Source organism: Symphalangus syndactylus, chromosome 11 (genome assembly GCF_028878055.3).
Source record: "Symphalangus syndactylus isolate Jambi chromosome 11, NHGRI_mSymSyn1-v2.1_pri, whole genome shotgun sequence".
Lineage (NCBI taxonomy): Eukaryota > Metazoa > Chordata > Mammalia > Primates > Hylobatidae > Symphalangus > Symphalangus syndactylus.
The window spans coordinates 14,440,310-14,460,457 of record NC_072433.2 but is presented as its reverse complement, the minus strand read 5'-3'; the positions used below and the strand labels follow the sequence as shown (position 1 = coordinate 14,460,457).

Sequence of the window (20,148 nt, the reverse complement as noted above, 5' to 3'; positions counted from 1 at the left end):
CCTAGTCCCTGTACATTTGCTATAATTATGGTGAAAGTGTTTTAGAAAAAGAAAGAATAGGATTTCTTCTAAAAGTAACACAAAGAAGTTGCTCTTGGGAATATGAAAAGTTTGTACTACACTCAGATACAGTTTAATATTCTTGTGGAGAATGTATATTTGAATAAGTTGGCAAAGAGGGACACATCAGCTTTTGTATTTTAAAATGTTCAAGATTTTAGCTCTTTGACCCCATCAAAAAGAATTATATGCAGCCTTATGGGTTGAGCTTTAGACATACATAGTGATGCTTGTTGGCACTGATAAAGTGAACAGGTGTGTTATATTACTAGCTCTATTCCAGGGAAAACCAAAGTAAAACAGTTAAATCATCTATTAACAGTAATATTTATACTATCTTTATGATTATAATAATTCAACATTTTAAAGTTCTTCCCAAACTACATATTTTACCAAGCTAATGTTCCATTTGTACTTTAGGCAATTTGCATTAAATAGAGAATAGTTGAATGCTGCTTATCTGTTCAGGAATAAAGCCATTAAAACCGAAAACCAATCAGCAGTATTGCTTAATATGCTGAACTATTGAGGGAAAATAATAACACAATTGACTTATTACGCATATCTTTTTCATGAAAACAAATATTAATATTTCAATCAAAAAGCTAAATAACCAAAATATTTTTAAATTAAAAACACTTTTTCATGATCACTTTAAATTTTTCTGTTTTAAAGGAATCACTTCAGCATTTCATTTTCCCTTATGTATATAAATGTCTATTTTTCATATTTCCTCTTTGAACATCAGAGACTGTGTTCCATTTTTTAAAAACTGCAGAGGTGTGATTTCCCTCTCTGTTAAATAAACATTTCTGAAATTTTACTTCTGTTATCTTCTATATAGTTATGGAATTTTAAATCTACAATTTTTTACATTTATGCCATTTTTTTGGTATAGCTCAGCAAGACCAAATTTAATAATTAATAAATTTTTAAAAAATCAAATTAAAGTCCTTACAATAAACACTGGTTTGTACCTAAATGGTATATTCCAAGACTGAGTGTCTTTTTTTTTTTTTTGCTGACTTTCCCTGCAATAGGCCATCTAGTGCCTCTCACATTTTGCTATCTAAAGGAATCTAGACCTAGATAGATACTACTTATGAAGTACAAAAGATCATCTAATCCAGTACCTATCCCATTCTATCCCAAAAGAGAATTTAGCATGCCTTGGATTCACCAGGATAAAAAGCTGTGCCTTCTGACCCCTAGGGCAATGAGTTTCCGCTGTGGAGCCCATCTCTCATATGATAGGAGTTTAAGTTTTAATCCAGTTAGCAGACCATTTTCAAGAGCTGCTTGTGCTAAAAATCTTGTGCTTTTATTTTTAAAATGAAAATCACTTTTGAGGCTGGGCATGGTGGCTCATGCCTGTAATCCCAGCACTTTGGGAGGCAGAGGTGGGAGGATGGCTTAAGCCCAGGAGTTGAAGACCAGTCTGGGCAACCGAGAGAGACCCTGTCTCTACAAGGAGTTAAAGAAAAAAAAAAAGAAGTTATTGAGGCATGGTCGTTCGTGCCTGTAGTTCCAGTTACTCCTGAGGCTGAGAGGGGAGAATGGCTTGAGTCCAGGAGGTCGAGGCTGCAGTGTGCCATGTTTGTGTCACTGCATTCCAGCCTGGGCAATAGAGAACACGTCTCAAAACAAAACAAAGCAAAACAAAAAAGAAAAGAAAAGAAAAAATAAAAAAGAAAAGAAAATTATTTTGAAATTTGGTTTTGCTTTCTTTTGTAAAAGGAAAATTTGTGGTCCCCAAAATTACTAACCTAAAGGGAAAAGTCAAGCTGGGAACTGCTCAAGGCAAACCTGCCCCCCGCTCTGTTCAAAGCCATGCCGCTGCTCACTGAAATAGAGGCGCACGCCTGTAATCCCAGCACTTTGGGAGGCTGAGGCGGGTGGATCACGAGGTCAGGAGATTGAGACCAGCCTGGCCAACATGGTGAAACCCTGTCTCTACTAAAAATACAATAATTAGCTGAGCGTGGAGGCGTGCACCTGTAATCCCAGCTACTCGGGAGGCTGAGGCAGGAGAATTGCTTGAACTCGGGAGGCAGAGGTTGCAGTGAGCCGAGATAGCGCCATTGCACCCCAGCCTGGGCGACAGGGCTAGACGCCATCTCAAAAAAAAAACAAAAAACAAAAAACAAAAAAACAAAAAAACACAGCATATCTGACAGCTTCCTTTGGAAAGCCTTATCAGAAACTCAAAAGAATGCAACCTTTTGTCTCTCACCTACCTGAGACCTGGAAGCCCCTCCCTGCTTCAAGCTGGAGCTGTCCCCACTTTTCTGGACGGAACCAATGTACTTCTTACATATATTGATTGATGTCTCATGTCTCCCTAAAATGTAGAAAACCAAGCTGTGCCCTGACCACCTCGGACACATGTCGTCAGGACTTCCTGAGGCTGTGTCATGGGCGTGCATCCTCAATCTTGGCAAAATAAACTTTCTAAATTAACCGAAACCATCTCAGATATTTGGGGTTCACACTTTCGATTTTAAAAATAAACTTTTTTGGAACAGTTTTTGATGTACAGAATTATTAGATAGATAATACAGAGAGTTGCTATGCCTCTTATTCAGTTTTAACTACTACTGGTACTTTATGTTAGTATGGGGTACTGGTCACAGTTAACCGGCCAGTATTGATACATTATTAGTAACCATATCTGGACTGTGTGTAGCTTTCCACCGGTTTTCCCTGTCATTTTCTCTTCCATGATCGCATCCAAGATCCACGTTACATTTAGTCATTGTGTTTCCTTAGGCTTTTCTTGGTTGTGACCCTTTCTCACAATCAACCTTTCCCTATGTTTAAAGACCACAATGGCTTTCAGGAGTACAGCTCAGATATTTTGCAGATTGTTCCTCCATTGATATTTGTGTGATATTTTCATCATAATTAGATTGTGTTAATGTGTTTTTAGGAAGAAGACCACAGATATAAAATTTAATTTTCATCACATCCTCTCAAGGGTACATCCTATCAATATGCCATATTGCTTTTGATGTTGACCTTGGTCACCTGGCTGGAGATAGGGTTCGTCAGGTTTCTTCACTGTAAAGTTACTTTTATCCTTTCCCTATCCCTACTGAACTATTTGAAAGAAAGTCACTAAACACAGCCCACACTTAAAAAGTGGGAAGTTATTCTCCACATCCTTAAGGGTGGAGAATCTACATAAATCATTTGAAATGCTCCTGTATACATATTTGTCTATTCTCATCCATTCATTTATTTGAACATTTCTTTTTCATCTATATGGACTTACAGATATTTATTGCATATTTTGGATAATGACCCAATACTGGCTTATTTATTTTGTTGCTCAAATTGTTCTAGCTTTGGCTACTGACAGCTTTTTCAGTTAGTCCCTTATCTTTTTGACGTACTTCCATCATTGTGTGTGTGTGTGTATATGTGTGTGTGTGTGTGTGTGTGTATGTGTGTGTGTGTTTTTGAGTACTTTCTTGCTTTTTGGCACTACCAGATGCTCCAGATTTTCTTGTACATTTCCTCCCTCAGTCCTAGGGAGTCCAATCATTTATCCAGAAACCCTGGTTCTTTCACTGGAGAATGATTTTAGAAACCAAGATTGGGGTGGTAGGTGTGTTAATTGCTACTGAGTGTCATTGCTTCTAAGTCTTCTCAGCTGCCAGGGTAAAGAAACATATGTGTATATATGAATATGGGCCAGGCATGGTTGCTCACACCTGTAATCTCAGCTACTTGGGAGGCTAAGGCAGGAGGATCTCTTGGGCCCTGGAGGTTGAGTTGAGTCATTATCTCACCACTACACTCCAGCCCGGGCAACAAAGTGAGAATCTGTCTCAGAAAAAAAAAGAAAAAAGAAAATAAATAAAAAGGAATATATATCAACATTTCTATGTGTAGCCATCTGTATATATAGTAAGGTAAACACGAGTTCATACTGACGTCTTCAACTCTAATACATTATGCATGGATCATTCTAGCCTCTTTCTCCTGCTTATCTGTAAACTGCCACACCAGCAGTGAGAAACCTGGCTCCCATCATCCATTTACTTTACTATTCATTTCCAGAGTACATATATGGTGGTTTCAGAATTGTTAACCTGTACGCCCACAGAAAGCAAGTTTATCAACTAGAGGGCAGTGCACATGTATAATTCCTTTGGGCTTTGGTATTGCAAACTCCACTCATTTTCAAAGTTAGTTAGGTTAGCACCTTATTTCCTCCCCCTTCAGTGAGGTTGTTTCATACATCTGTAACACATTTATGTTCTTTCTTTTTTGGTATATTGCCTTTCATTCTGGGATTCCCCAACTTCCTAATTGATTTTTTTTCATTTGCATACATTCAAGTTTATGCTGTGGTATAAAATTCTATGGGTTTTGACAAATGCTTAATGTCTTGCATTTGCCATGATAATATCACACAGAATAGTTTTACTGCCCTAAAATATCTCCTGTGCATCACACAACCAACCCACCACTCCACTTCCAGACTTCTGGAAAATTGTGCTGTTTTGAAACTCTAGGTTGGGGCTGAACGTCTCCAGAATTTGACATCAAAATGAAAGCCATGGCAGATAGAATATTTATCTCATAAAGGAACTGTTTTAAGCAAAGTGGACATTTAATGACTGGTGGTGTCATGTTTCTTAAATATCAAGAGTTGTGGAACTTTATTTTTACCTTGTTAGTATTTGTCTGAATAAAAATAAAGCACAATATCTCATATTGGAGAAAAATATAATTGAAAGAGGGTAGAGATGATGAGTGAATTTGAGAGATAAAGAGTGAACTGACAGATCATATTGATTTTATGTTTTTAATTTTCCAAATGTGTTTGAAAACATGTTTTTGAGTCATGGCTCAATAAATTTAAAGTCGTTATTTTGTTCTAGAGGAGAACCATCTTTCCCCTCTCCTTCCTTTTTACCCTTCATCCTCTCCTTTCTTTTCTTCTTTACTTCCTCCTATATGAATGTTTACCCAGTAAGTCCCTATTTTGTGCAAGGGATATAATAGATGCTAGGAATGCATAGGTGAAAAAAGTTATTTATGACCTCAAGGACCTTTCTTATTATTTTTAAGCATGGAAGAGATAAAAGCGTAATTATTACATGGTATGATTCTATTGGTATAATAGGCACATAAAGGAATAGAAGAGTAACTCTGCCTTGGAGGATCAGGGAAGACTTCCAGTAGAAGTGACTCCAGAGCCTTGGAGGAGGAGTGTTAATGTTTAAGACAGATAAGGAAATGCAATGTAGAGCTACCAGTTAATTATAGCTGGAGTGGTCAAGGTGGGATTGAGAGAATAGTGTGATAGAACATGTTAGACAAGTATGGATCGTGCAGGGCTTTGAGTTTAAATCTTACCCAGGGAATAATGAACAGAACCACTGAAAAATTATAAGCAAGGTAGTGATGACATCATATGGCAACTTAAAAAGCTTGCTCTGGCAGGTGACTGGTGGGAGAATTAGACAGGATATGATACATGATCCTGGAAAGCTTCCCAGGTGGCTATTACTACAGTCAGGGTGGGAGATAATGAGGATCTGCTTTAGTTCAATGACAGAAGGGAAGGAGCAGCAAGGAAGTATATGAGAAATATGTTAACAAACTTTAGAAAGTGAGAAGAGGAAGGAGGCAGTGAAGTAATACTAGGAGAGTAAAATCGAAGATGTTCTCTAAATCCCATTCATCTTCATTCTCATTAAAGGGAATTTGAAACCTTGATGGCAAAGAGGCACATTTTATGCCATTTTATATTGAATATTTCATAATTATGTTTCCAAGAACGTGTCAACATTTCCATAAAAATATTAATTCATAAGGAATACAGTTCAGGTATTTCTTGACTCTAAATGTTATTAAAAGAAGAATGTAAAAAATGAGTTCAGAGTTTGTAGTACGTCTATGACATGAAAATGGATTTAAACTTAGAGCTCTCCTTTTTTTAATGAGGAAATTATTCTGATGGTTTTTGAAGATGCAGTTCATAAAGATTGAAGTGATTATCCACATTAACGTTCATGATATCAAAACAGAGTTTAATCTAAAATAAATGTGTTCTTTGGCAGGATGAATCCTTAAAGCAACTGCAGGTAGTTCATCAACCATGGATCTTGCCAAGTGACACAGAAAGTGAAGGAGTGGAAGCAGAACAAGAGAAACGTGAGTAGACACTATTGTTTATTGACAAATTTCTTTTACCAGAAGGAAATACACAATAAAGCTATTTCACTTTCATAGCAATAAACATCTTCTGTAAAAAAAAAAAAAAATCCAGACTCTGTTAGGAAGAACATGTAAAGACAAGCTATCCTTCAGGTCTATGTCTTCATTCAGTAACATCTTAATTATGGTACAGAGACTCATAAACTAACTTTCTGGAAAAAAAAAAAGCAATTATTCTTTCTAAAGACCAACATAGACTGTCTAGTTGGAATATGAATCTTCTATGAACAGTCTACAATTATATCAGTGATAATTTATAATTATTTTCAAAATTTCAAAGTATGTCAGGATCAGCTGATTATTATATATGAAATTATACTCATTAGTTAAATGAAGATATTTACATATGTAGACACTGTTCTGAGTTCACAAAACAAATTAATATTATAAGATAACTGAAGACAAATAGACTAATTGCTCTTGGTTTAGGTCACCGTATTCTAATAATAGTGAGGAATGAATGACTATACTAATGCCATGGTTCAGTGCATGCTTTCCAGGGTTTATTGAAATTGTAAGACATATGGGCCCAGAAATCTGGTTGAGAAGTTAGTATCAAATTTTATTTATTTATTTTTCTAGTAGTAGCCCTCAGAGAAAAATAACAATTGTATATGATAATGTAGCCCTCATGATAATTGGTGTGATGTGATGAATAAATAATTCCCCTGAACCATAACCGTGAGAAATACTTACATGTTACACAGGGAGCATTATAATCATGAATCTGGAGAATCCAGGAAATTACACTTCCAGGTTAAAAGCCATTTTAAAATGTTCTTATCCCATTTCCCCACTTCCATACTGTGGGCTTATGTGGTCAGAGGGAGCACAGGCATGAGAGTGAGTGCTCAGGTTAGAGGAGGAGGATGGAGGCCAAGGTTCACTCAGCTATCACATTCAGAAATAGAGTAAAAAACACAGTGGTACTTTATAGATTCTATTGAAGGAAAACAGCACCCATCTTCTATAGAAAACAACTGATAGGCTGGGCGTGGTGGCTCACCCCTGTAATCCCAGCACTTTGGGAGGCCGAGGTGGGCAGATCACCAGGTCAAGAGATGGAGACCATCCTGCCCAACATGGTGAAACCCCGTCACTACTAAAAATACAAAAATTAGCTGGCCATGGTGGTGCTCACCTGTAGTCCCAGCTACTTGGGAGGCCGAGGCAAGAAAATTGCTTGAACCTAGGAGGAGGAGGTTGCAGTGAGCCGAGATCATGCCACTGCACTCCAGCCTGGCAACAGAGTGAGACTCCATCTAAAAAAAAAAAAAAAAAAGAAAACAACTGATAAAGATGGAGAAAGTAGAATGTACTTTAAGCAAGTACAAAAGCAAAAAGTATTTTGGAAGTCCCTTAATGCAAGGAATCCTAAGTAAAATGGTTTAGAAAATATAATACTGTGGGATACAGTGAAAAGAATCCCCAAATCTGAAAGTATTAATAGTGCTCCAAAAGTTTTATGAAAAAATGCAAACACATTCACATCCCCCCATCTTCCCACATATTTAAATATGCATAAGCTCTTATTCTAGATTTTGGCTGTAGTGATTTTTCACCAAATTCTTTTGAGGCCTTCGAAAATTTCATGTTAAAAAAAAACCTTCAAGCACTGTGGGTGTGTATTGTATAAACACAATATGGGAAAGTGTGCTAGTTTTACTGTTAGATCCTACAAGAGGTGCCCAAAGTGGGCAAAACTGGGAAACAACATCCTTATAGAATGCAGAGCATGTTAATTATATGAGTGTGCTATATTTTATAATGAACTAAAACTTAGACAAGAAAATAATCCATCAAAATAGTATAGTATATCCAATTTCAAATTTAGTCTTTTTTTCTTTTCCTTAAATCCATATATCTCCAATCAATATTAAGAGTAGAAAACATAGCCTAATCACGTAAAGGATATGCAAATCCCCAGAACTTTCTTCAACCCTTGTCACCTAATACGCATTGCCTTTCTGCTTATATTTTTACAATATTTTGGCAATAAGTTTTAATTTTCTTCTCTTCTACTAGGGTGCAAGTTATTTGAGGGAAACTGTCCATTCCCTTTCTCATCTTATTGAGACACAAAATAAGCCTTCAATAAATATCAGAAGATTTAGTAAATGAATGAGAAAATGAATGAATAGATTTATTTTTTCCAACTTCTTTATCAGGACAGTTAGAAATTTAAAAATAAAACAAAATAAATAACTATTATAACTATGAATAACTGTTATAAAAGTTATTTATATTTTAAAATTTTAATATTGGATTTATAGTTTATCCATGGATTTTGCTAAATGGTCCATCAATCTCTCTAAGAAAGGCCATTCCTGAACTTTTTTTTTTTTTTTTTATACTTTAGGTTTTAGGGTACATGTGCACAATGTGCAGGTTTGTTACATATGTATCCATGTGCCATGTTGATTTCCTGCACCCATTAACTTGTAATTTATCATTAGGTATATCTCCTAATGCTGTCCCTCCCCCCTCCCCCCACCCCACAAGAGTCCCTGGAGTGTGATGTTCCCCTTCCTGTGTCCATGAGTTCTCATTGTTCAATTCCCACCTATGAGTGAGAACATGCGGTGTTTGGTTTTTTGTCCTTGAGATAGTTTACTGAGAATGATGTTTTCCAGTTTCATCCATGTCCCTACAAAGGACACGAACTCATCATTTTTTATGGCTGCATAGTATTCCATGGTGTATATGTGCCACATTTTCTTAATCCAGTCTATCGTTGTTGGACATTTGGGTTGGTTCCAAGTCTTTGCTATTGTGAATAGTGCCACAATAAACATACGTGTGCATGTGTCTTTATAGCAGCATGATTTATAATCCTTTGGGTATATACCCAGTAATGGGATGGCTGGGTCAAATGGTATTTCTAGTTCTAGATCCCTGAGGAATCACCACACTGACTTCCACAATGGTTGAACTAGTTTACAGTCCCACCAACAGTGTAGAAGTGTTCCTATTTCTCCACATCCTCTCCAGCACCTGTTGTTTCCTGCTTTTTTAATGATGGCCATTCTAACTGGTGTGAGATGGTATCTCACTGTGGTTTTGATTTGCATTTCTCTGATGGCCAGTGATGATGAGCATTTCTTCATGTGTTTTTTGGCTGCATAAATATCTTCTTTTGAGAAGTGTCTGTTCATGTCCTTTGCCCACTTTTTGATGGGTTTGTTTTTTTCTTGTAAATTTGTTTGAGTTCATTGTAGATTCTGGATATTAGCCCTTTGTCAGATGAGTAGGTTGCAAAAATTTTCTCCCATTCTGTAGGTTGCCTGTTCACTCTGATGGTAGTTTCTTTTGCTGTGCAGAAGCTCTTTAGTTTAATTAGATCCCATTTGTCAATTTTGGCTTTTGTTGCCATTGCTTTTGGTGTTTTAGACATGAAGTCCTTGCCCACGCCTATGTCCTGAATGGTATTGCCTAGGTTTTCTTGTAGGATTTTAATGGTTTTAGGTCTAACATTTAAGTCTTTAATCCATCTTGAATTAATTTTTGTATAAGGTGTAAGGAAGGGATCCAGTTTCAGCTTTCTACATATGGCTAGCCAGTTTTCCCAGCACCATTTATTAAATAGGGAATCCTTTCCCCATTTCTTGTTTTTGTCAGGTTTGTCAAAGATCAGATAGTTGTAGATATGCAGCATCATTTCTGAGGGCTCTGTTCTGTTCCATTGATCTATGTCTCTGTTGTGGTACCAGTACTATGCTGTTTTGGTTACTGTAGCCTTGTAGTATAGTTTGAAGTCAGGTAGCATGATGCCTCCAGCTTTGTTCTTTTGGCTTAGGATTGACTTGGAGATGCGGGCTGTTTTTTGGTTCCATATGAACTTTAAAGTAGTTTTTTCCAATTCTGTGAAGAAAGTCATTGGTAGCTTGATGGGGACGGCATTGAATCTATAAATTACCTTGGGCAGTATGGCCATTTTCACGATATTGATTCTTCCAACCCATGAGCATGGAATGTTCTTCCATTTGTTTGTATCCTCTTTTATTTCATTGAGCAGTGGTTTGTAGTTCTCCTTGAAGAGGTCCTTCACATCCCTTGTAAGTTGGATTCCTAGGTATTTTATTCTCTTTGAAGCAATTGTGAATGGGAGTTCACTCATGATTTGGCTCTCTGTTTGTCTGTTATTGGTGTACAAGAATGCTTGTGATTTTTGTACATTGATTTTGTATCCTGAGACTTTGCTGAAGTTGCTAATCACCTTAAGGAGATTTTGGGCTGAGACAATGGGGTTTTCTAGATATACAATCATGTCATCTGCAAACAGGGACAGTTTGACTTCCTCTTTTCCTAAGTGAATACCCTTTATTTCCTTCTCCTGCCTGATTGCTCTGGCCAGAACTTCCAGCACTATGTTGAATAGGAGCAGTGAGAGAGGGCATCCCTGTCTTGTGCCAGTTTTCAGAGGGAATGCTTCCAGTTTTTGCCCATTCAGTATGATATTGGCTGTGGGTTTGTCGTAGATAGCTCTTATTATTTTGAGATACGTCCCATCAATACCTAATTTATTGAGAGATTTTAGCATGAAGGTTGTTGAATTTTGTCAAAGGCCTTTTCTGCATCTATTGAGATAATCATGTGGCTTTTGTCTTTGGTTCTGTTTATATGCTGGATTACATTTATTGATTTGCGTATGTTGAACCAGCCTTGCATCCCAGGGATGAAGCCCACTTGATTATGGTGGATAAGCTTTTTGATGTGCTGCTGGATTCGGTTTGCCAGTATTTTATTGAGGATTTTTGCATCAATGTTCATCAAGGATATTGGTCTGAAATTCTCTTTTTTGGTTATGTCTCTGCCAGACTTTGGTATCAGGATGATGCTGGCTTCATAGAATGTGTTAGGGAGGATTCCCTCTTTTTCTATTGATTGGAATAGTTTCAGAAGGAATGGTACCAGTTCCTCCTTGTACCTCTGGTAGAATTCAGCTGTGAATCCATCAGGTCCTGGACTCTTTTTGGTTGGTAAGCTATTGATTATTGACACAATTTCAGAACCAGTTATTGGTCTATTCAGAGATTCAACTTCTTCCTGATTTAGTCTTGGGAGGGTGTATTTGTCGAGGAATTTATACATTTCTTCTAGATTTTCTAGTCTATTTGCATAGAGGTGTTTGTAGTATTCTCTGATGGTAGATTGTATTTCTGTGGGATCGGTGGTGATATCCCGTTTTTCATTTTTTATTGCATCTATTTGATTCTTCTCTCTTTTCTGCTTTATTAGTCTTGCTAGCGGTCTATCAATTTTGTTGATCTTTTCAAAAAACCAGCTCCTGGATTCATTAATTTTTTGAAGGGTTTTTTGTGTCTCTATTCCCTTCAGTTCTGCTCTGATTTTAGTTATTTCTAGCCTTCTGCTAGCTTTTGAATGTGTTTGCTCTTGCTTTTCTAGTTCTTTTAATTGTGATGTTAGGGTGTCAATTTTGGATCTTTCCTGCTTTCTCTTGTGGGCATTTAGTGCTATAAATTTCCCTCTACACACTGCTTTGAACGTGTCCTAGAGATTCTGGTATGTTGTGTCTTTGTTCTCATTGGTTTCAAAGAACATCTTTATTTCTGCCTTCATTTCATTATGTACCCAATAGTCATTCAGGAGCAGGTTGTTCAGTTTCCATGTAGTTGAGCGGTTTTGAGTGAGTTTCTTAATCCTGAGTTCTAGTTTGATTGCACTGTGGTCTGAGAGACAGTTTGTTATAATTTCTGTTCTTTTACATTTGCTGAGGAGAGCTTTACTTCCAACTATGTGGTCAATTTTGGAATAGGTATGGTGTGGTGCTGAAAAAAATGTATATTCTGTTGATTTGGGGTGGAGAGTTCGTAGATGTCTATTAGGTCCACTTTGTGTAGAGCTGAGTTCAATTCCTGGATATCTTTGTTAACTTTCTGCCTCGATGATCTGTCTAATGTTGACAGTGGGGTGTTACAATCTCCCATTATTATTGTGTGGGAGTTTAAGTCCCTTTGTAGGTCACTCAGGACTTGCTTTATGAATCTGGGTGCTCCTGTGTTGGGTGCATATATATTTAGGATAGTTAGCTCTTCTTGTTGAATTGATCCCTTTACCATTATGTAATGGCCTTCTTTGTCTCTTTTGATCTTTGTTGGTTTAAAGTCTATTTTATCAGAGACTAGGATTGCAACCCCTGCCTTTTTTTGTTTTCCATTTGCTTGATAGATCTTCCTCCATCCCTTTATTTTGAGTCTATGTGTGTCTCTGCATGTGAGATGGGTTTCCTGAATACAGCACACTGATGGGTCCTGACTCCTTATCCAGTTTGCCAGTCTGTGTCTTTTAATTGGAGCATTTAGCCCATTTACATTTAACGTGAATATTGTTATGTGTGAATCTGATCCTGTCATTATGATGTTAGCTGGTTATTTTGCTCGTTAGTTGCTGCAGTTTCTTCCTAGCCTCGATGGTCTTTACAATTTGGCGTGTTTTTGCAGTGGCTGGTACCGGTCGTTCCTTTCCATGTTTAGTGCTTCCTTCAGGAGCTCTTTTAGGGCAGGCCTGGTGGTGACAAAATCTCTCAGCATTTGCTTGTCTGTAAAGTATTTTATTTCTCCTTCACTTATGAAGCTTAGTTTGGCTGGATAGGAAATTCTGGGTTGAAAATTCTTTTCTTTAAGAATGTTGAATATCGGCCCCCACTCTCTTCTGGCTTGTAGAGTTTCTGCCGAGAGATCAGCTGTTAGTCTGATGGGCTTCCCTTTGTGGGTAACCCGACCTTTCTCTCTGGCTGCCCTTAACATTTTTTCCTTCATTTCAACTTTGGTGAATCTGACAATTATGTGTCTTGGAGTTGCTCTTCTCGAGGAGTATCTTTGTGGCGATGTCTGTATTTCCTGAATCTGAATGTTGGCCTGCCTTGCTAGATTGGGGAAGTTCTCTTGGATAATATCTTGCAGAGTGTTTTCCAACTTGGTTCCATTCTCCCCATCATTTTCAGGTACACCAATCAGACATAGGTTTGGTCTTTTCACATAGTCCCAAATTTCTTGGAGGCTTTGTTCATTTCCTTTTATTCTTTTTTCTCTAAACTTCCCTTCTCTCTTCATTTCATTCATTTCCTCTTCCATCAGCGATATCCTTTCTTCCAGTTGATCGCATCTGCTACTGAGGCTTCTGCAATCTTCGCGTAGTTCTCGAAACTTGGCTTTCAGCTTCATCAGCTCCTTTAAGCCCTTCTCTCCATTGGTTATTCTAGTTATCCATTCTTCTAACTTTTTTTCAAAGTTGTTAACTTCTTTGCTATTGTTTTGAATTTCCTCATGTAGCTCAGAGTAGTTTGATCGTCTGGAGCCTTCTTCTCTCAACTCCTCAAAGTCATCCTCCATCCAGCTTTGTTCTGTTGCTGGTGAGGAACTGCGTTCCTTTGGAGGAGGAGAGGTGCTCTGCTTTTTAGAGTTTCCAGTTTTTCTGCTCTGTTTTTTCCCCATCTTTGTGGTTTTATCTACTTTTGGTCTTTGATGATGGTGATGTACAGATGGGTTTTTGGTGTGGATGTCCTTTCTGTTTGTTAGTTTTCCTTCTACCAGACAGGACCCTCAGCTGCAGGTCTGTTGGAGTTTACTAGAGGTCCACTCCAGACCCTGTTTGGCTGGGTGTCAGCAGTGGTGGCTGCAGAACAGCGGATTTTCGTGAGACCACAAATTCAGCTGTCTGATAGTTCCTCTGGAAGTTTTGTCTCAGAGGAGTACCTGGCCGAATGAGGTGTCAGTCTGTCCCTACTGGGGGGGTGCCTCCCAGTTAGGCTGCTCAGGGGTGAGGGACCCACTTTAGGAGGCAGTCTGTTCCTTCTCAGATCTCCAGCTGTGTGCTGGGAGAACCACTACTCTCTTCAAAGCTGTCAGTCAGACAGGGACATTTAAGTCTGTGGAGGTTCCTGCTGAGTTTTTGTTTGTCTGTGCCCTGCCCCCAGAGGTGGAGCCTACAGAGGCAGGCAGGCCTCCTTGAGCTGTGGTGGGCTCCACCCAGTTCGAGCTTCCTGGCTGCTTTGTTTACCTAAGCAAGCCTGGGCAATGGCGGGCGCCCCTCCCCCAGCCTCGCTGCCGCCTTGCAGCTTGATCTCAGACTGCTGTGCTAGCAATCAGCCAGACTCCGTGGGCTTAGGACCCTCCGAGCCAGGTGCGGGACACAATCTCCTAGTGTGCCGTTTTCCAGGCCCGCTGGAAAAGCGCAGTATTAGGGTGGGACTGACCCGATATTCCAGGTGCCGTCTGTTACCCCTTTCTTTGACTAGGAAAGGGAACTCCCTGACCCCTTGTGCTTCCCGAGTGAGGCAATGCCTCGCCCTGCTTCGGCTCGCGCACAGTGCGCTTCACCGACTGTCCTGCACCCACTGTTTGGCACTCCCTAGTGAGATGAAACCAGTACCTCAAGCAGAAATGCAGAAATCACCCGTCTTCTGTGTCGCTCGGGCTGGGAGCTGGAGACCGGAGCTGTTCCTGTTTGGCCATCTTGGCTCCACCCTCCTGAACTCTTGTAACCGTAGAATTAGAACCAAAAATATTTGATCTTAGCAATGTTGTACTGGGAGATGACCCTTGACAATGGTAAATTGCTTGAAATAAAATCAGGGTTTAAAATACTTGGGTGGTAATGGGAGCCATCTGGAAATGGAATGCTAGTTAGCATTGTAGCCAAGCTCCTAGCACAGAGATGCAAATAAGAGTAGCTTCCATCAACCAGGTGCTGGGACATGTGTACATTGGAGCCACTGAAGCATTGGTATCTCCACTGATACTTTCAGTCAACACATGTGGTTTGTAGAACAGCTGGCTAGATATGCATAGATCATCTACCTCTGTCTCAGGAAAAGGAAATAAATGACATAAATCGTTGTGAGCCCAGTATCTGATTTAGAATTTACAGGCTCATATCCTAGAAACTTATGAGTGAGGAAGATGTCAAGTTTATCGTTTCAACAACACCTGTTTCTTGACTCAGCTTTCTATAAATTATGCCTAGGTAATTTTATGGAATTATCTAATTTCTCTTGAGACAAGATCATCTTGGCAGAAAGCTTCCAAATAATGTCAGGCGTAATGCATATTTCTTATTGCATCATTTAAAAATAAGACTTAGCTCAAATAAATTTTTATAAATGAGCACCTTTAGGAAAAGATATTGTGAACAATTAAATGGAGAGCTTTATAAACTTTTTATAAGCAAGATAAACAAAACCCTTGATTAAATAGATTTTTTTCTTTACTCTGCTTTTAATTAAAAAGTATAAATTCAAGTGTGAAAAAACTTGTGTCAGGGGTGTGTTTGTTTCTAATCTCTCAGATTATGGTCTGAAGTCGCTAAACAAATCAAATTCCAAATGTTTGAATCTACTGGGGTACTTGTTTAATACTCATATTCTGGGACTGTATTTCAGACCTACTAACTCAGAATCTCTGTGGCTGGGACTCTGAATTCTGCATTTTTCATACTTTGGTAATATTTGCTTATTCTAAAAGTTGAGAACTAGAAGAAAAAGTTCAATGAATCAGAGGGTTATGTTTTCTGAATCAGCTTCATAGTATTGTTAAACTTTGGGCCTTCTTTTTCTAGCCTTCTTCCCTCATCTCTAAATAAGTTTGAATATAAAATGTGAGGTTGGAGAAAAAGGAAGGCTAAAATTTGAAGAAATATACATGGAGAAGACATGAAAGACAGTGTATTAGTCTGTTTTCACACTGCTATAAAGAACTGCCTGAGACTGGGTAATTGTAAAGAAAAAAAGTTTAATTGACTCACAGTTCCCCATGTCTGGGTAGGCCTCAGGAAACTTACAGTCATGGCAGAAGGAGAAGGAGAAGCAAGCACTTTCTTCTAAGGAGAGAGGGAGAGAGCAGTGAAAGCTACACATTTTTAAACCATCAGGTCTCGTGAGAACTCATTATCACAAGAACAACAAGGGGGTATCTGCCCCCATGATCCAACTACCTCCCACCAGGCCCCTCTTCTGACACATGGGGATTACAATTTGACATGAGATTTGGGTGGGGACACTGAGCCAAACAATATCAGACGGTCCTCCAGACTGTGGGTTCAATGCTTACAAAATCAAAACATAAAACATCTAGAATCAATTTAGCCAGTACCCTCTAATTACATTTTAGATTTTTAAAAACATAAATAAACAAGCTAAAAACACACAAGCAAACAAACAAAAAACCAAACCAAACCAACGAAACAACACAAATGTCCCAAATAAAGAAATAATAGCCATAGTCACAGATGAAAGCTAATGCTGTCATAAATCATTAAGACTTCCCCACTTGGGTTTGGGTCATAGTTCTTCCTGAGGTCTTAATGTCTGTAACAACAGGTAATTTGGCCCTGGGTCCCCTTAAGGCAGGGAGATTGAGATGATGACACTGTATAGAGCCCATCACCTGCAAGGACTGACTCAGGTATAAAAAGGGAAATAAAATACCTGTACTCTTTAACTGTGGAACAAGCCATGAAATTTGCTATTGGTACTAGACTTTGAATGAAAAATATAAAGATACACATAGGGAATCAAACTCTCAGCTCTGTACTTTGGTTATTGGGTTCAAACTTAAACTATCTGTATTGTTAGAAACCCCACGTTATAATAACAATTGGCCAGCTTCATTAAAATTCACAGGGTCCTCTCATATGTAAATGTAAGAAATGGGGCATTTAGAACTCTCAAAGATTTAAATATCAACTCCTGCTGAAGATGAGCTCTCAATCAACTTACAAGCTGCCTGAAAAGTTATAGCAAAACAACATAGTCAGCAAATGCTAAAAACACTAGAATTAGCTTGATGAGAAAGGAAAGGAGACAATCAGAAGGAGATCATATTAAAAGTATGCTTAAGATATTTAAAGATATAGGTTGGGCGTGGTGGCTCATGTCTGTAATCCCAGCACTTTGGGAGGCCAAGGCGGGCAGATCACAAGGTCAGGAGATCGAGACCATCCTGGCTAACAGGGTGAAACCCCGCCTCTACTAAAAATACAAAAAATTAGTTGGGCGTGGTGGCATGCGCCTGTAATCCTAGCTCCTTGGGAGGCTGAGGCAGGAGAATCGTTTGAACCCAGGAGGTGGAGGTTGCAGTGAGCCGAGATCACACCACTGCACTCCAGCCTGGGCGACAGAGTGAGACTCCATCTCAAAAATATATATATATATATATTTAAAGATATAAAAGGAAAAGGAACCATACTGAAAGAGTTCTAAAGTAAGGAAAAAGACAAAGAGATATTTAAAAGATTATCAAGAACTTCTCCAAGTAATAAAATAGTTGCTGAAATTAAAAACTTAATCAATGTTTTACATATCTCATTAAAAAATTCTGAAGATAGAATTAGATGAATGAAAAATAGAAAGTTCGCCAGAAAGCAATAAAAAATATAAAGAGATGGAAAATTCAAATTTCAGGTTAAGTGGCATGTGATATGTGTGTGTATGTGTGTGTGTGTATGTGTGTATGTATGCATATATAAAAATACATACATGTATTTACAAACATATATAGATACAGCTTTTAATATATATGTGTATATGTATACATACAAAAACATACATATATATTATAAGCTGTATATAATACAATCTCCACAAGAGAAAATAGAAGAAAGGCAATAGTGAAAGATACAGTGGCTAGAACTTTCCAGAATTAATGGAAAGTTTTAATTCTCAAATTGGAAAGCATAACAAACACTATTTATTTTGATATGCACATTGTAAAAATACAGAATATCACAAAGAAAGAAAATCTAAAAAACAGCAAGAAAAAGCACATAGATTGCATACAAATAGTAAAGTTAGACAGTAGAATTTTCTTCAATTAAAACTACATACTTCCAAAAGGCTGAGAGTAAATCTTGTGCCCAGAGAATACTGTGAGTGATCACCACTCACAGATCTTTACTGAAGAAATTGTTCTAGGTTATATTTTGGTAGAAAAATAATTGATTCCAGAAGGATTTTCAAGTATTAAAGAAGCAAATATTAGAAGAAAAATTGGTAAACATGTTGTCAACCTTTAAGAATTACTGGCAAACATAAAAAGGAACAAGATCATATTCTTTGCAGGGACATGGATGAAGGTGGAGGCCATTATCCTCAGCAAACTAACACAAAAACAGAAAACCAAACACTGAGTGTTCTCACTTATAAGTGGGAGCCGAATAATGAGAACACATGGACACATGCAGGGGAACAACACTGGGGCCTGTCCGAAGTAGGGTAGGGGGAGGGAGAGCATCAGGAAGAATAGCTAACAGGTGCTGGGCTTAATACCTATGGGTGATGGGATGATCTATGCAGCAAACCACCATGGCACACACTTACCTGTGTAGAAAACCTGCATGTCCTGCACATGCACCCTGAACTTGAAATAAAATAAAAGTTGAAGATTAAAAAAATTACTGGCAAAAATTTAAAAAGTATTAATTTCCAATAGAAAACAGGAAATGAGGGGAGAGAAAAATATGGTACATATAAAAATGTGTTGGTGTAAATAAGTCTAAATAGTTCATAATTACAAAAACCTGGTATAATAAATAAATGGTGATGTGAAAGTGCTGCTTAATCTAGTTTAATTTATTATTAACATAATACATATTATATTCATAAGCTATGAGGGTCTTTAAACTCATATGTGCGTGCAGGTTGAGTATCTCTTATCTGAAATTTTTGGAACCAGAAGTTTTTCAGATTTTTGGTATTTTTGATTTTGGATTTTTTTTTTCTCTTTTTAAAAATTTATTTGAGACAGTGTGACAGGGTCTCACTCTGTCACCCAGACTGGAGTGCAGGGGGGCAATCACAGATCACTGAAACCTCTGCCTCTAGGGCTCAAGCAATCCTCCCACCTCAGCCTCCTGAGTAGCTGGGACTACAGATGTGCACCACCACACTTGGCTATTCTTTTTATTTTTGTAGAAACGAGGTCTCACTATATTGCCCAGGCTGGTCTCAAACTCCTGGGCTCAAGCAATCCTCCCTCCCTGCCCTCCCAAAGTGCTGGGATTACTGGCATGAACCATTGTGCCCAGTATATATATATATATTTTTTTTTTTTTTTCTTTTTTTTTTTAGACAGGCTCTTGCTCTGTCACCCAGGCTGGACTGCAGTGGCACAATCATAGCTCACTGCAGCCTCAACCTCCTGGGGCCAAGTGATTCTCCCACTGGGACTACAGGTTTACACCACCACACCTGGCCAGTTTTTGTACTTTTTGTAGTGACAATATTTCACCATGTTGCCTAGGTTGGTCTTGAACCCCTTGGCTCAAGTGATCTGTCTGCCTCAGCTTCCCAAAGTGCTAGGATTACAGACATGAGCCACATGCCTAGCGAGATTTTGGAATGTTTGTATTATACATACCAGTTGAGGACCCATAAACATCCTAAATCTAAAATCTGAAATGCTGCAATCAGCATTTCCTTTGAATGTCATGTCAATGCTCAAAATGTTTTAGATTTTGGAACATTTTGGAGTTTGGATTTTCAGATTTTTGGATTAGGGATACTCTGTGTATGTATATTCATATACTTTGTAAGTAACTTAATTTTTATTTATTCTATTTTTATTCTGTTCCTCAGACTGCATAATGTACATTGACCTATCTTCAAGTAATTTTTTCCATTATGACTGTTAAAATCTGCTGTTGAGCCCTTCTAGTGGATTTTTATTTCAATTTCAGAATTTCTAGTTTGTTCCCTTTATAATTTGTATCTCTTTATTGCTGGTCTCCATCTGGTGACCCATCATTCTCATACTGTAATTTATTTGACATAATTTCCTTTAGTTATTTGAATATATTACAGTAGCCCCAATTAAAAGTCTTTGTCTGGTAAGTTAATCA

The 20,148-nt window shown here is 38.1% G+C and overlaps 1 protein-coding gene and 1 long non-coding RNA gene across 3 annotated transcripts in view; one reads left to right on the top strand and one right to left on the bottom strand.

Moving 5' to 3' along the window:
• LOC129493071 (uncharacterized) overlaps positions 1-20,148 on the bottom strand; it is a 288,887-nt gene that overhangs the window by 9,635 nt on the left and 259,104 nt on the right. The window contains exon 4 of one of the 2 annotated variants that reach the window (XR_008661024.2): positions 16,013-16,131. The exons of the other annotated variant lie outside the window; for it this stretch is intronic. This is a non-coding gene — a long non-coding RNA (uncharacterized lncRNA). Of the gene's footprint in view, positions 1-16,012; positions 16,132-20,148 lie in introns of those variants that run through there. 2 annotated transcript variants of the gene reach the window in all.
• The window catches only part of C11H8orf34 (chromosome 11 C8orf34 homolog), a 483,892-nt gene that overhangs the window by 434,523 nt on the left and 29,221 nt on the right, over positions 1-20,148 (top strand). The window contains 1 exon segment of the mRNA XM_055298752.2: positions 6,138-6,231. Within this exon segment, the coding sequence (XP_055154727.1) occupies positions 6,138-6,231 (94 nt within the window).